Raw genomic sequence first — 18,079 nt, 5'->3', positions numbered from 1 at the left:
TTAATCTGAATTGATTTCAAATTTAAATGGTAACATGATGCTTTTAATCTGATAGGTAGAGTCCGCCGAAATCCAAACCGCTGAATTTAACTGTTCGGTTTTATTAAAATCGATTTTTTTAATTTTGTTTTTTTTAATCGACTCGTGACTCATCAAAATATTTTCTTGAAAAATAATAAATTATTTGAAAGAAAAACAATTATATTCAAATTTCAAATTAATGAATTAGATTTTATTTTCAATTAATTAAGTTTATTTATCTGTACAATATTTATTATACCATAAGAAGTTAACTAAATAAATCTAAAAGCACTTAAGTTATTGATTAAGTTAATGTCTTAACGGATTTTTATAATACCTGATTGTAATAAATATATGTGCAAATGTATACTTACTACGCGACAAATTGCAAATGAAAAATATTCGTATTGGCAAACGACGATGCCGTTTTTATTTTTGAAATGATCATAGTGGCACCTTCTAGGACCAGACATCGTTTTGAATTTCCCCGTAATCTCGAAGTTTCGAATTTTAAAATATGCCGAATCAAATAACGTGTAAAATTGTCACAAGTAAAAAATCATCAACTAACAAAAACTTGCTTGACTTAATTATTTTTAACTAAAGAATTTATAAAATACTTGAGTATTTCCATATATTTGTAAAAAAATATTGACTTGTCTGCATATTTTCATATGTTTCCTGCTTAAGGAAAAGGACAAATGTAATATGTTAAAGTCATCGATATTTAAGCTAAGATAGACCGGTGCGGGTTGAATTTCAGAATAAGATATATTGTTGGACCTGGGTTTTCGAGCTAAACTGGGCTTTCTCATTCTCTGGGCTATACTATTCTTTCAGCCCACTACTTGACAGTTTCCGTAATTGTTATTTCATTGGCCAGTTTATGTCTAAGGAATAAATCCTAATTTAATAATATTAATTAATTAATTAATCAATGAATGGAAAACGGCGATGTTTCATGAGTCCACTCCAGCCCTCATGCAAGTGGCTTTCACCGGACGTGTTGGCACGTGAGGTCAAAGTTTGCTTATATAGTGTGTCAAACTTAATGTAGTAGCTCCTGGCGTCACGGTTTCTCAATCCTGATGAGCGTGCATTCCAACTGGACACTGGGTATGTTTCTGGATTACATTCCGATAGAATAATGATATTTAGATGTACATTTATAATAAAAAAATAATATTTTTTTATTGATTGTTTAGATTAAAAATCCACATAAAAAAAATTAATTAATGAGATGATCTCATAAAAAAAATTGTGCTAAACTTCCGAATGATACATAGTATGGCTAAATGCCTAAATGAAATGACTTGGATTTTTAATTTCTTTGAACGAGAGATCCACAAGATCATTAAAATAATGACGTGTCATAAAAAGTTCTTTCAAAAAAATATATTTCTCCTCGTCAACCTAACGCAATTAGAACAACATCGTTACAGATTTACGTCACTCATCGAATTTTAAAACTGATCTTTACTTTGATAGCTACTCGAATGTGTGTATACACATTCACACACTAATGTCTTTCTGGAATTTTCTTACGCGTGGGAAGGAAGGAAACAAATTGGATTTTTGTATCTATAAATATTTTATTTCCTACTACTATTTTTAAATTATGATTTTCAAAATATAGATAATATATTATAACGATGAAATCCGTATGTGTTATTTTTCGATAAACATTGAACATGATAGTTAGGTAAATCGTACTAAGAAACATATGTGATAGACTCGTTCTGAGAAAAATTTGACATTGAAAATCGAACATCCGAATCATTAGTCAATATTTCACCTATTTCATACACTCTTATATTTAATCATGCAGTAGATAGTACAGTCTCTTGACTTTTGAACTTATGAATGTGAAAAACACTACTAGCTTGAAACAATTAACTTTTAAAATTCATAAATTTGTCTCAGAAGCATAAAAAGGTGTAAGCACATTGGCACGTGCGTCTTCATTTAGTAACAGGATGGAACATTCTTCATTTCTTCGTCGCGTCAACGCGTGGCTTGGGACGTGGAGACTAACCCGTCAGTGCTGCCGTAAAAATTCCCAACGATTGCCGTCACCGTCAAATTTATTAGAGTTTCCACCCACCACTGTCTCCCTTATCGGATTGCTATTTATGCACCGATTCTCTTGTTTCCTATCATACATTCTTTGATTCACACACTCCAACAATTATTATTGAAAAAAAAAAAAATCTTTTGACTTACCATCTGCAAAGAAAGCCAGGTATTCAATCTGTACTGGATATATTGTTTCTGGGTTATGCTCAATGTGTGTGTTTTTGTTGGATTTCAGTATGTCGCGTTAGGGTTCATTTATCGATTATTTCTATGTTGTGTATCTTTATTTGCTCATTGACCCTAGTTGAAATTCCTCAAGGTTGATTTTTATTATTATTAGTATTATTTTTCGGACTGGTCATCCTCCTAAATATTTTTTTATGATTTTTTCAGTTATATAAGGACCAAAAAGGGAAAAGAACGTGATTTGTCTATTATTTATTGTTATTAGATAACAGTGGAATTAGGGGAAAAAAAAGGTTCTTATATAGTCTGAATTCGGGAAGACAAGATCTTGAATGGCTTCTGATTTTTCTTTTAATGGAGAATGCTTGCTTTATCAAGATGAAATTGATCAGATGGGATGTCCTAGAAAATTACTGATAAAATTAAGATTTCCTGATTTTGGGTCTACGTTTATATTCAAATTCTTTACTAGGCTGATGTCTTGTCCTCTGCTAGATCAGTAGAAAAAGAGAAAAGTAAAATGGAATAATATTAATATCAAAGTTAAAATCTGGTTCTAGTTACTAGTTTGGTGTAATGCCTCTTATTTATTTGTTTTTATCTGAATCGAATGGAATCAAATGTCTACTTTGTTGATATATTCACGAGCTAGTCTTGATCGCCTAAATATCATAAGCTGTCAAATTTAACTGTATAATGGTAGGTTTGCAATTGTTGAATTGGTGCTTAAGGTTTGAATTCTTCGTGAGAAAGAAAAGAGTTTTCTAATGTTGCCTCGTTGTTTCTCTTCTACAGGTTTATTTTTCTGCTAGATACCTTCGAAGGATCTGCATTTTGAATTATTTTTGTTTTACTTGTTTGATGGACTCTAATTATATTGGGTTCGGTGCTACTGGTGCAGATTTTTCCTCTTATCCTACTGCTTCTGCCTTACCGGCAAATCTGTTCAGATCTAACTCGCCTTTCTCTACCCATTCTGATACTGATACGCTCAGCACATACAAGGGTAATCTAGAGCAGCAAAGTTCAACTGAGAATTTTTACGAATCCACCCCTTCTTCCAATTCTTTCCCGGATTACGAAGAGTGCCGCCAACAGTCGAGGCCCTCTTCCTTCTGCCGTCGGGATAACCTATTAGTTTGTTCCAGCGGACTGTTTTCTCTTCATGGTGCTAATCAAAATCAGTACATAAGGCGTGCTTTATTGGAGTTGGAGAGTGTTCTTATGGGTCCCGGTGACGACGAGGAAGTGGCAACATCAGAACCGTTTTTAGGGGAAAATAAGAGATCTCAGGCAGCTTTCCAAGGGTCACGAGGCTGGAACCATGAATCCCCGGGGCCTTCTTTAAATAATTCTGATTCATTTAGCAGCTCGAGTGGGGAACACAACATGGAGAGTCACTACAAGGCAATGGAAAACTTTGTGCGGAAAGGTTTCCCTCCTAATAACCTCAAACAACTACTGGTTGAATGTGCGACAGCACTTTCCAATAATAAGTTAAACGAATTTGAAAAGTTGGTACCCTATGCTCGTGCATCCGTATCCATCACTGGAGATCCGATTCAGCCTGTTGGTGCATACATGCTTGAAGGATTAATAGCAAGGAAAGAGCTGTCTGGCACTAACATTTACCGGTCCTTGAAGTGCAACGAGCCAGATGGCAAAGACTTGATCTCATACATGCACATTCTGTATGAAATATGCCCGTATTTGAAGTTTGGTTATATGGCTGCAAATGGGGCCATTGCTGAGGCATGTAAAAATGAGAACCAAATCCACATCATAGATTTCCAGATTGCACAAGGGACTCAATGGATGACTCTTTTACAAGCACTTGCAGCAAGACCTTGTGGTGCCCCACATGTTCGAATTACTGGGATTGATGATCCTGTTTCAAAACTCGCTCGTGGAGACAGTCTTGCATTAGTAGGAAGACGTTTGGCAGCAATTTCTGAGAAATTCAGCATCCCTGTTGAATTTCATGCCGTTCCAGTTTTTGCTCCTGATATTACAAGGGATATGCTTGATGTTCGACCGGGTGAGGCGCTGGTGGTGAACTTTCCACTGCAGCTTCACCACACACCCGACGAGAGTGTTGACGTGTCGAATCCAAGAGATGGGCTTCTAAGAATGGTTAAATCGCTTTCTCCGAAAGTGGTCACTTTAGTGGAACAAGAATCGAACACAAACACTGCCCTTTTTCTTCAAAGATTCGTTGAAGCTCTAGACTATTATTCAGCCATGTTTGAGTCGATAGATGTTACAATGCCTCGGGGCAGTAAAGAGCGCATCAACGTGGAGGAACACTGTTTGGCTAGAGATATAGTGAACATCATAGCTTGTGAAGGGAAGGAGAGAGTGGAGAGACACGAGCTCCTTGGCAAATGGAGTCTGAGGTTCACGATGGCCGGTTTTCGAGCATTCCCTTTAAGTTCTTACGTGAATTCAGTGATCCGGGGATTACTGCGATGCTACTCCGAGAATTACACCTTGGTGGAGAAGGATGGAGCTATGTTGTTGGGATGGAAGGACAGGAATCTGGTTTCAGCTTCAGCTTGGCATTGATGATGTAGCCACGTTTTAATATTTTGTGCTCAAGTGATTTATCATTTCTGCTTTTGTAAAATCCAAGTTTCAGGTATAGAATTGAGGTGTTGTAATACAAAATTAAAAAAAAAATCTATTGTTAGAATTTCGTTTTATATTTAAAATTCATATTTTTAAAAGTTTACTTATTCAAATACATTTTGAATTAGAATGAAACCCCCATATTTAACTCGTGTAATAATAATTTATTTATGTTGTATTTGATGATTGGCTTTGGAATGAAACCATTTCAAATAGTATTATATAAATACATTGGATTTATTTCGATATTAGTGGGTTATTTGATTCCAAATTATTTAATAAATAATTTAAGCCGGTGTCTTAGTTTTTTAAAGGGATTTCAAAAATTTTCAAATTAAATAAATAAATATATTACTAAATTATGTGTAAATAAGATCCATCCGTTTCAATTCACTGGGTTCTCCATAACTTTTACCTATTTTTTTTAATAAAAAAAATATCTTGATAGGGCCAAAAATTCCTCGCCGCAGGATAAGGATCATGGCAGGACACACTTGTGCGGTGGACTGATATTTCAACTAATTAAACATTTCGAGTAATTTTGAAACTGACTTCACAACTATCAAGTTTAATTAGAATTAGAGACTTTTTACACGTGTACATATATTTATTTTTTGTGTTAGCTTTTTTTTTTTATATAAAAAAACAAAAATGATATAATCATTTAAAAATTTAAAATCAGATAAATTATTTTAATAGTTTAAAATATTTGGAAAGTGGTTATCATATTGATAATGAAATGAAGAAATTTATTAAAATAATTTTTATTAAATGAAAAATAGAGTGTTACGGTAACGAGTTTTAGTTCCAATGGTCTCTTCTGAATTCTTCTTGTAATGACTCGCGTTCGAGTCCTCTCATTCTTAGAATAAGATTTTTTAAAAAAACAGCTTAGTTGAACCATCCTTGTTTAGTTTACATTTCACAAAAATAACTATTAACTCAAATTATTAACTTATGATTTTAACTATAAATTCATCCATGTCTTCTGTAACACCTCAAAATTTTTGACAAAATTTAATAAATAGAAATAATAATAATGATGATTATAATAAATAAGTAAAATTATATAGTATAACAGAAGAGTTTATATATATAAATAATTTGTCAACACATTAATATACTTAATTTCTAAAATATTTATAATGAAATAAATAATATTACTTCCAAATAACAATAATTCTAATAAATGAATTATATTCTCCTACAAATAAAAGTTAATAAATCGAACACTACAAAATATAAAATATGTTTCTAAAATAATATAACTTAGATAAAATAAATAAATAAATAAAAGAATATATATAATATAAAAACATCAAAAAAACTAAATAAAATATCAGTTAATTCAAATTTGTCTATTAATAAATAAATTAAGGGAGGGTATGTGTCACTAATTTAATAGAAATAGATGTCTCGAAGTTAGGCCAACACTTGACAAATTATGCTTAAATAAGCTTAATGTGTGTTAATAACTGGTGACTTAGCTAGATATCAAGAAATGATTTTTATACTTGTTTGGAGACACTGACTCACCCACTCCACTCCCTTGTTTTAAGTATGTCTCAGTCCAAGCATATTATTATATTACATTGATCAAAATTCGTGAGCTTTAAAGAAAAAAGAGTGAGAACAAAAATCAAAATGTACAAGTGATGCAACGAAATCATCCATTGGATTTTCCCAGAGAATCAAGATTTGTGAAGAACAATTCTGTAAAACTTCTAGAAAGTTTGGTCTTAGATAGCTATTTCTAGCTTGAATTAATCTTTATACTTGAACAAATTTTCCTTCAATTTTAAAATAAAACGTGTTCCAAATGTTTCGAAGTTTAAGTATATACCAGGAGATCATTCCCACAATCGTCGAAAGTATAGTGTTTGGTCGTCCGAAATGAGTTTGACAACCACCCTGGTTTTTCAAAATATGTTATTTATCATTTCTCAATTTCGACAAGTGTTAAACATAAAAGTTGTAGATCGTCCAAAAAAACACCAATTTGGAAAAATATGCTATTACACACGCCAGCCAAAAGCCGAATTTTACATTTTCCGATCCATTTTTGTCATATTCTAGCCATCTGGTAAAGTTTCGTAATTTTCGGACATTTCTTTGATTTAATAGGAATTCATCAAGTTTTAACCAAAAATATTCGGAACAAATTTTGTACAAAAATAAATTTCAAAATATTCCAATATCTAATCCTGATTCTATCCACTCAAAAATTAATTGAATTATATTTATAGAAAATTATCTTACCTTGAGCTCATCAACCGGGTGAAATAGTAAGATAGCTGGCAAGGTGAGGTTTTTTCTACCGTGAGGTTTCAACCCGTCGGGTTTATCAACGATTTTTCTTCATTTATGGCCATTTTCATTTAGCCTGAAATTTATCGTAAAGTTTAATCACTACCGATTTATTCATATATATTACATCATATTGTGAATTTTTCATTTTATTTGTCATATTGTATTTCATATTGAATTAATGGATTTATTGATTCTTAAATGGTTACCGGTCGGTTATTACTGATTGAATGACTAATTCGGTGAATGATTGGAGCCATGAATAACGGTCTATGTGCCGGATTGCCAGTCCACTATACACATTGATTTCGTCCCGGAAAGATGAATCCAATGAACAATGAGTTTATAATTGGTATATAGTTTATCTGAACAACATGACTTCGGTCTGAAAATGTGAGTTTAAGTTGGCTCGTAAATGATCGATTGTACGGATTTTACTTGAGCACGTGGGGAAAAGTATTACACCGAATGTTGTTGATAGTCATCTCTTTAACCCACAATATTCACTTAAGAATCTTGAACATTCATTACATTTCACTCCATAAGATATGTAATACGTTGCTACTGATACATATCATGTCATATTAAATTAATTCACTGTTATATTATCCTTTGATTTGTTAATCATATATAAACTCAAATTATTCTATCACTAAGTCTCAAAATTAATCTCTATTTTCTATATGTTTATTTTAAATTTAAGACACGTATTTCAAAACTTTAAATAGGATGAAAATTGAAAAAAAAAATGTTGGCTCAGTAAGACTGTTACTTTTATGCTAAATTCATATTTTTGTTATATTTTGTAAAGTCAAATATTATACATATTAAAGTAATTAGGATGATATTACGATCTGTTACTGCAAATTAAATTAATAAAGATGATATTAGGATTCGGGCTCACGTCATAGCATTATTTAACACCATATAATTTCTACAACTCAATGCTACATTTATTACAAAGCGAATTTAATACTTGCTTGAAACAGAGCGTCGAAAACGCAGCAAGGATTGAAAACATGGATGGGTTACGAGAAAGAACAGATCAGAAATGGAACATCGACTTGTATTCATTTACATGAATCTGATTGTTCAGGAAACAAATTAAAACATGAAAGGCGTTGGAGGGAATGCTGGAATCATGGCCGATAGTGGAGCCTCTCTGTAAAAATCAACAAAGAAAGGAACACGATGAGTCAAGAATATTAACAGTCAATTTGAGGAATATTTGAATAAATCGGCAATAATAAAACTTAAAAATGATCGAAAAATAATGTTTACCGGGCCTGATCGCGATCTAAAGAACGGTTCTTATCCCTTTCCGAAATGGATGAAACCTTCCTCTTGAGACTCCGTCGCCACCCCGCGGTCACCGGGGTTTCTGTACTGTTACCCCTCTCAGCTGTCGTCACCAATTTATCTTCCGAGATTGAGGTGAGACAAGGCCGCCATTCATGTCCGCCTTTCACCCTCCCTCGCTTCCGCCCCACGCGGCGGCGATGCTCCTGCACCATCAGCATTCTGGTCTCCTCCCCCGGTGGCTGACGAACCTCCGACGAGCACGATCCATAACAAGTCACGAAATCCAAGAAAAACTTCATCTTTATAATTTGCACAGATAAAAAAGAGAGGAGAATATATCAAATCGAAGAGAGGCTGTTGAGATGAAATCGTCTGATTATCTCAACAACTCTCCCCTCTTCTCTGTTTAAAGATTATTTTGCTATTTTTCTCCTCGTCGTGCGTCAAGTTGCCATTTTAGTGTGTGTTAGAACTATAAATAGTTGACAGACAGGATGCGGGATCTAGACACATGTATTTGTTCCTCAATTCAAAATATATTGAATTAATCGCGTCATTATTTTAAACCCCACTTTATATTTTTATAAATATACTCGATATACGCATAATGTATCAACTACACAATTTCAACAAGTATAATACATACATACATATAGAAATATTTTTTGTGTAAAATATCTAGAAATTATATTAAAATTTAAATATATATATATATATATTTTTTATGGAAATTTATGGTAAAAATATTCAGATGAGAAATTCATTATATGATCATTTAATTTTCGTAAAATAAGAATACACTTAAAAATTAAAATGTTTTTAAAAATTGTTAATACAAGAAGCTTCATTACCAGTGTGTGCTTCCAACCTAGTTGTCGCATAATTTTATGCTATCTTTATGGCCATTACCCGTGGTGAAGATTTATCAATACTCGTAGAATTTACACAAAAAATAATAGATCAAATATGTATCGATAAACATCTACCTTTTACTTTGGGGGTAGTGCTCGTATAGATCACATCTCATGACTTACCGGAGCCGAGAGACTCTTAGCTACAAGATAATATATTATATTAAATTATAATAATACTAGTATTTATTTATTTTTTTGAGTATTAATAAATGTATTCCGTGAGTCGTAATTAAGTTTTATGAATAAATAAAGACATATTGTAAAAAAATTTAACCTAATTTGATTTATAAATAATCTAAACCAAAAAAAGAAGATTAATCAAGGAGAGACTTTCGACAGAGAGTTTAAATTATTTTGTATTGTGTTGCACGTTATGTGCCGTATAAATTAATTATCTAACACGGTGGATTGGGTGTATTGACATTCCATTAAATAAATTTGGACGATGACAAAGTAACAGCAATGGCATCTAAATACCATTGAACGGATTAATTTATATATAGTTAAATTATCCGATTTAATATCAACTGATACTTAAATAAATTATTTTAAATATAGATTAAAAAGTTTAATTATCGTCCAATATGTTCCACGTAATATTTTGAATTCTATCCCTCAGCAATGAAATTTATTATTATTTATATATAGAAAATGGCATTATATTTATTCCACCATAAAATATTCATGTTGGGTTAAGTTTAATTTGCATAAGTGAGAGTGGTACTGAGATGAGTGACCAGAAATTTTTCGTGTGTCAAGCTGGCGACGTTGCGCCATTGATCTGATTGACAAGGTAGGCCGTAAAAGAATGACGACAAATCTTAATGAGTAATATTGTCTTTGATGGAAACAAGACCATCGATAGGAAAAGAGTAAGATCGATCTCTATTGCATATGACACATCACCAACAGATAGACACACACTTCGTTTGACTCATGGGTCTAACAGCTTAACCGATTAGAATCCAAGTATATTTACTCTGCGCAGTCACAAGTATAAGAAAATAAAGTTACGTATTAGCTAACAACTATAACTTTTTGTCTAATGATAAACTTTTAATCTTAACAATTGATATCAGAGCGAGGTCAAGGGTTTGAGTCTCTCAAGAAGCATATTTATATACTTCTTTGGGGGAGAATGTTGGGTTAAGCATGCATGAGTGAGAGTAGTACTGAGATGAGTGACCTATTGGGAAGTTCCCACGCGTGAAATTGTTGATGTAGTGCCGCTTGATCTGGTTGGTTAGGTAGGCTTTAAAAGAGTGTGACATCGAATCTTAATGGGTAATACAGATACCTTCTCTACTGGGGACATGGCCGGTGTAAGGAAATGGTAAAACTGATATCTATGATATTTGAGACAAAACCAATAGATTGACAGACACTTCCCCGAAATTATGGCCTAGTAGCCAACCTATTAGTACTCAAGTAGGTGTACTATACGCTGTCACAAGTATAAGTATATAAAGTTATGCCTTGACTAACAGCTATAACTTCTAGCCTAGTTATAAATGTTTGATCCTAACAATATACCTGAATAAATAGCGTATATTTCATTTAACTTATTTAATTATAATTATCAACATAATAAAATAGAAAACCAATTAATATTAATATTTATGGTTTATTTATACATTCATGAAATATATATGTATACCCAAAAAAATATGTCTATTGTGCAACGTTCACGGATCTCTGTAGCTATGAGACGGTCCATCCAGTCCATACATATAGTAAAAATTAATAGTTTTGACATAATAAGTAATGTTTTTCATTCAAATAATCATATATTACACAATATATTTCTGACATAGAAATTAATACTTTTCACTCAAATCAACATATATTATACAATATTTTTTCGTAACACAGCTAACAAAAAACTATATGTTTGCAGTGAAAATAACATCTTAGACATAAAAAGTAATAATTTTTATGGGATAGATGAGATCACAAAATTGGCTCGTGAAACGTTCTCATTGGAGTTTTTGTGATAGATTATCCTTACATAGATAAGGATGAAGATGTTATTTATTAATTACTTAGTCAAGAAAAAAATGATNATATATATATTTATCTATAGGACAATCAAGATCTTCTCTCGCTCACATAATGTAAGAAATCTAAAGAATTCTGGAGAGAGGGATGTACGACATGCATGCTCGTGAAGAAACGTAAATGTGTTCGTGTTTTCTGAATCTAAAAAATGTGTACGTACGTGGTAGCCTCGAATGGAAGGAATGAATCTGGAAATTAATATCAATTGTTAGGTAACTTTCGGAGTGAACTCCACACGACGCAATTCCTCCTCATCTATTGGCTCTCGTATGCCACAACTTGTGGCCCGAAACATTCCGAGTCAACGTCGATTCATTATCATGTCATCCCGCATTGAATCGTGGAATATTAACTAGCAACTACGCGAGACTTCTTTGGCTTTGAAAATAACTCTTTTATATGGCTTATAACATATGCATGCATTCTCCTTCACATGCAATCGATCGGCGGCACTTGGGAAAACAACTTAAGAAAGATGTGCATTCAATTTGTGACTCAATTAATTGGGTTTATGTTGTGTATGTATTGAATACTAATAGATACGTATAACCAGCTTCTAGATAGCTAGGCCACCACATAAATCAGTGGATAAGCAGTAATAAGATTCCACTAGCTAATAAATTATGTTGCAATCAATTGGTTTGGGGATTTAATTATTAATTCGATCGCATGCTTCAACAAACTAATCATTTATATTTAATCTCAATTCATACCTCTCTCTTCTTCTTCTTTCTGAAGATGTATTTAGCTAAGAGGTTAGGGTTTAAGATAGTTTTCACCAAAATTTGTTTAACAAATATATGAACAAATTGGTGAGAATTAATTATCCCAGTGAAACTCCTTAACTCTCGAATTTGGGGATGTTAGTGATGAAAAATATAAATGAAAGATTTTTCACAATATTTTTATCATAATTAACAAGATATGAATTATCGTTAATCGGAGGACGAGAGCCCAACTAATGGTTCGGCCAATTAGATTCGTCGCCCGACCTCGCACCCAGATGTTTCCGTGTGCGAGAAAGATGGTAAGCATCGCGCGGAGACTCTCCGCATGATGAAGTGTCCACCATCATTTTTATTATTATTTTTTGTTTTTAATTAATTTTAAATAATTTAAATTCATATAAAAAAATCCAAAAAAATTTAATTGAATAAAAAAAATTAATATTTCAACATGATATCTATGATATCAATAACACCATCTTACCATAGTAGAAACATATAATGAAGTTATCAATACTGACATCAGCGTGAGATGTAGTTACCTACTTCATCTCAACAACTTGATATATATCATCATTGAACATGTTCTTAGATACCCCATTTATGCTTTGCTTTAGGTTTGGGACCTCGAATGTCATGTATTAAAACAGGCCATTGAATTTAAGGTTACCCCATATATGCTTTGCTTTCAAGGTTACCTAGTCCGACCATTTGGTTCAGAACTTCAGAAGGTCGACTAAATCAGCCCGCTAATGTTAAACCAAGTGAATGACATTGAATTTAAGGGGCACTTGACACACATGTGTGAATTTAGACTATAGTTTTATTGTTATCAATGAAACGATATATCAAATCAATCTTAAATTCATACCTTATTTAATTTATAAATTAGTTACACAAAGTAAACTGAATTCCAAATAACATCATTATTGGATAAATTTGAAATTCGTCATATTTAACTTGACAAACTATATAAACGTGAGAGATGTGAATTTGAAATTCCTATTCTCGCTTCTTTTAAACAACAAAAATATATTTAAATACATTTAAAATTCATTTATTTAAAATCCATATGCAACTATATCTTGTTCAAGATATTGAGACTGATGATATATTTGGATATTTTGGATATATATATATAAATCCCATGCAACGTGTCAATATTATTTGTTTTTTCAAAATAAGAATTTTATCCATATGCTAATACCCAACATTACCATTTTCTCCACCTCACAATCTAAGAACAAATTCTAGGACAATGATCGCTGCATGACTCAAGTATACAGACAAAAACGTGTAATAAAACGCGTGTTCTTAATAAATCTTAAATTAATCACTCTCAAATTGACCAAGGCATGTGGTAGACTGAACTTGTTCATCTCAATTTTAAATAATATTTTAGTGGAAATGGTAATATCAAACAATTTATGTCAGTGAAAAGTTGCAAATATGTTATTCGTCGAAATAAAATGTTAATAAAAAAAACTTACGTTTGTTAAGTTTTTTTATTTTATTATTGGGAGAGATGATTCTTATTTCTTATAATTAAGTCTCGAGCTTGAAACCTCGTCTTGAATTTGTAATTTAGTGTTAGAAGGGCTATAAATAATTTGAAATAAAATAAATTATTTAATCATTAAGATTGTGTTTGGATGAATAAATTTGAAATTCATATATTTAAATATATTTTCATTGTTCAGACAACTGAAACGAAAGAAATTCAAATTAATTTTTCTTTTTACTTCACTACAATTACAATAATCATAATGGTTTTCAAATCCTGAAAATATTATAATAATTTGAAATTCATTATGATATGTATAAATATAGCTTGAATAAATAAAAGATGGATTTGAGGGTCCTCTTTTTAACAATACAAATAAAAGTAGTTATCTTGTGAGACGATCTCACAAATCTTTATATGTGAGATATGTCAAACCTATCGATATTCACAATAAAAATTAATACTCTTCGCATAAAAAGTAATATTTTTTTAATATATATGGCTCAAGTAAGAGATCCGTCTCACAAAATACGACCCGTAAGACCGTTTCACACAAGTTTTTGCCTACAAATAAAGTCAAAATAGTAGATTTCAAATGATTAATTCCAAATACAAACTAAAAAAACGTTTAGTTCGAACATTGGATAGGTATGAGATGGGGTAGTATGGCCCAATAATACATGCAAAGGGACACTTGTGATCACATCCTTACTTACACAATAAATAATGTTATTTGTTGAATATATATTCTAATTTGAGGGTGTATAATGCATGGTGATGGAGACAGTAAACTTACATAGATTACGTTTGGATTGATATATTTGATTTGTTTAAGAACTCGGGAAAATTACTTAATTTAAAGAAGTCAATGAATTTGAAATTCATTAATCTAAGCACAAAATTATTTACATGAATACGAAAATTAAAAATTAGGCAGATAGCGTCCTACTTTACAATTATATGAGGATTTTTATAAAAGTAATAAGAAATTATAGAAGAGAAGAGAGAAAAGTAAGTTCATAAAATGAATTCAAACAATTTTATTCATAACTCATAAATTTATTTATAGTATACAATGATAAAATATAAATATGTAGATAGAAATATTGATAATTTACCCTAAATAAAAAATCTATTTAGATAAATACTTAAATTCATAATCATATCATAACACTCCCCTTTATATAATTATCTACACAACAACTACTCGTTGAATCTTTAATTTGGCAAGATAATTGCTTGAAAACTTCATAGAGAATAAGGTGATGCCTCATTAAAACTTTTACAATAAAAACTTGAGCAAAGTATAACAATAGATACTTGTCATCTTGTATGTTCATTTGACGATGGATGCACATCGAAAAACCTTATTAAGAAAAATCCATAGAAATAAAAACTCAATGAAGAAAAAAGAGTACGATATATTTTACTTCTTGCTAACCGCCTCATTAAAATTTTGTTATGAAAAATCACTTGGTAAAATTCATAAATAAGTCATAAAGAATATTGTATGAACCACTCTCCTTGTTGCAAGAAACGCTCAAAATATTTAAGTTATTGTCCGATCTTGCATGCTGTTTTTTTTTTATATCGGTAATGCTCTTATGAAAATATCACTCACATTTTGTTCAATTGATGCTTATAATATATAACACTTCAAGACCAAATATCTTTTGAACTTTATCAAACAACAATTAACAGTCATATAGGTAACTTATCTGTAAGAATTTTTTTATTTGTTGTGTACTATGACTAATTTCATTTGATACTTTGAATCCTTTGTGGATTTTATGTGTAATCAACACATTTATTAGAAGTGAAAACATTTTCTCATAATAGACTTTGAGTCTTTTTGAGAAGTTTTGGGTGAAAGTTAGTTTAATATTGTAATATGTCAATTTTCAATCACTTTGTTAACAATATCTATAAATTGAGATTTTTATAACATACTAATTATTTTTTATATTAACAAAAGATATATTGAGATCGAAATAATTATCAGATTGAGATCAAAATAATTATTAATAATCACATTGCTTTGATCTCATAGTTTTTAGAAAACAAAAAGTACGTTGAAATCTCATTCTTTACATATATTTATTATTCTTCAGGAACAACTTTGTTTTGATTTACCCATTCTTTTTATTTTCACATCTAAAATTACTTTTTATGGAGTTTTTCTCTTTCATGGTACAAAATCTTTTGAGTTTATTGGTTGATAAAGCTTGTTACATATTTTAGATTTACTTGCAACTAAAATAAGATATGGTCTTGTAGGACATCAATTTATATAAGAGGTTTCATACACCTTAAAACTCTTCTAGGGTTTTACTATTATTTATATTACGATCTCTTTTGGATGATCGGTCTTCTTAATTTCGATATCTTAGTTATCATATAATTTTTTTGAAGGGCTTATTAATTAGATTATAATGTTACAGATTCAGATGAGAAAACAAAAATTTGTTCAACTAGAACAACTATAAGAGCTAAATAATATATATCATCTATCAATACATTATATCAAATAATGTATTTTTAAACTAAAGTTTTAACTTTTGATTCAATTCATATTTCACAGTGATTGATCGAAAAATACAATACGTTCTCAGTGATATACATTTAGTTTTTATGTTCCTCTCCCTCAATGTTGTAAAACATTTCTTTAATAAAATAACAATTGATAAATTGAATTATAAAATCTCACTGTTACTGATTCAAGATACTTCGGCATAATTTCTATCATATTTTCAGTCTTTCTAGAGATTCAATATAGTGCTTTTTTCGCACAATCAATAATTTAAATAATAAAATTTTACTCAAGCAAAAAATAACAATAAAATTATTTGTATCAATGTCCTATTATTGGTATATAAATTTCTAGTTTTTAATACCAAAATTTAAGTTTATAACACCAACGAACTTTTATTCATAATATCAATAAAACTTATGGTTTACCATATTAGAAAACTTCAATATCAATAAACTCTTGATTTATTGTAATATTTATTTAATTTAATTGACATTGATACAAAATCATTTTTTATAAATTCTGTTTTTGTATCATTCAATATTATTTTGATATTTGTTGGACAATCATTTCGATATTATATTTTTCTATGAGACACAAATAATATTCAACCTTAAGAAATTTTTTTTTTTTTTTTTTGCTTCAGAAAAATGCATACTAACTCTTGAAAGTACTATAGCTCTTCTGGAGCAATTTATTTGTAATAATATATTATATTGAATGAATATTATATTTGGATTCAGATATCCAAATATTATCAAACACAATTTTTTCATTGTTAACGAAATGATCTTCTGCATCTTTAATACATTTATGTTAAATTACGATTAAAATATAATTTGGGTAGTAATCAATTTCATCCATATAAATTCTATATCATGCTTGATGAAAATCGAGCCTTCAATGTATTTCACATACGATAAAATGATCCGAGAAATCAATGTACATTTGATACAACATTGTGACAATAAAATAATTTTTAATCTAGGAACAGTCGAAATTGAAAAAATTTATAATATCAAGTTGATCATTTACCTTAGATAATGACTTTCAATCCACCATGAATTTATTGTTCCTTCTTTTTTCCAATGCTTTCTTTCCGATCAAGTGGATCCCTTTAACATACTAAATCAAAAGCCTTTTTCAACTATATTTCTGATGGAATTTATTCAATTTTTATAACATTATATTATCATGCTTTACAATAATTTATTCAAATTAATTTATTATTATAACTATATTTTTTCAAAATTATACCCAGTTTCATTATCACTAAATTTCAAAACAAAACACGAGAGATTCTATAAATCAAACATTTGAATAGATGTAAGATTACAGGAAAGCGTGTTATACAATTGTAAAAATGTTATTGCATGTATCACATATGTATTAATAAATATATATTATATATAACTATAATTGTATTAATTTTCTTCAGAATATATGCAAGTATTAGAAAGTTACAACATATATATTTCTGATTTTATCAAACCAATATTATTCAGAAATATCGATAAACTATATGTATTGAGATAAGACTATACTTCTAATGATCATAGAATCAGTATTCTTCATTAATATGACAAATATTTGATTTTATATCAGTATTCCCGAGGAATAATTTTTTTTGATATTAGATCAATATACTTCAAAATTACTGAAAAATATTTGATATTACATGAATATTCTGCATAAATACATATAAATTTTAGATCGTTTATCAATATTTATCAGGAATATCGACAACCCTTAGATCGTAGATCGATATTTCTAAATATCAATATAAAATATGTGTACTATTTCAGAAGCATCAACATAAATTATAATA

The 18,079-nt window shown here is 30.2% G+C and overlaps 1 protein-coding gene and 1 long non-coding RNA gene across 2 annotated transcripts; one reads left to right on the top strand and one right to left on the bottom strand.

The window, feature by feature from the left end:
• Positions 1-2,027: 2,027 nt before the first annotated feature.
• Positions 2,028-4,971, top strand: LOC140987940 (scarecrow-like protein 21). The gene is made up of 2 exons (XM_073456712.1): positions 2,028-2,263; positions 3,079-4,971. Exon 2 carries the CDS (start codon positions 3,145-3,147, stop codon positions 4,846-4,848), a length of 1,704 nt encoding a protein of 567 aa, XP_073312813.1. The 5' UTR covers positions 2,028-2,263; positions 3,079-3,144; the 3' UTR covers positions 4,849-4,971.
• A 3,148-nt stretch (positions 4,972-8,119) lies between these two features.
• LOC140988592 (uncharacterized) lies at positions 8,120-9,037 on the bottom strand. Its single transcript, XR_012177339.1, has 2 exons — positions 8,500-9,037; positions 8,120-8,380 (listed from the first exon to the last, which is right to left on the bottom strand). It is a non-coding gene; the product is annotated as an uncharacterized lncRNA (long non-coding RNA).
• Positions 9,038-18,079: the final 9,042 nt, after the last annotated feature.

This window comes from Primulina huaijiensis, chromosome 11 (genome assembly GCF_012295235.1).
Source record: "Primulina huaijiensis isolate GDHJ02 chromosome 11, ASM1229523v2, whole genome shotgun sequence".
Lineage (NCBI taxonomy): Eukaryota > Viridiplantae > Streptophyta > Magnoliopsida > Lamiales > Gesneriaceae > Primulina > Primulina huaijiensis.
Note: the sequence above shows the minus strand (reverse complement) of the source record. Positions and strands in the feature narration are given on the sequence as shown.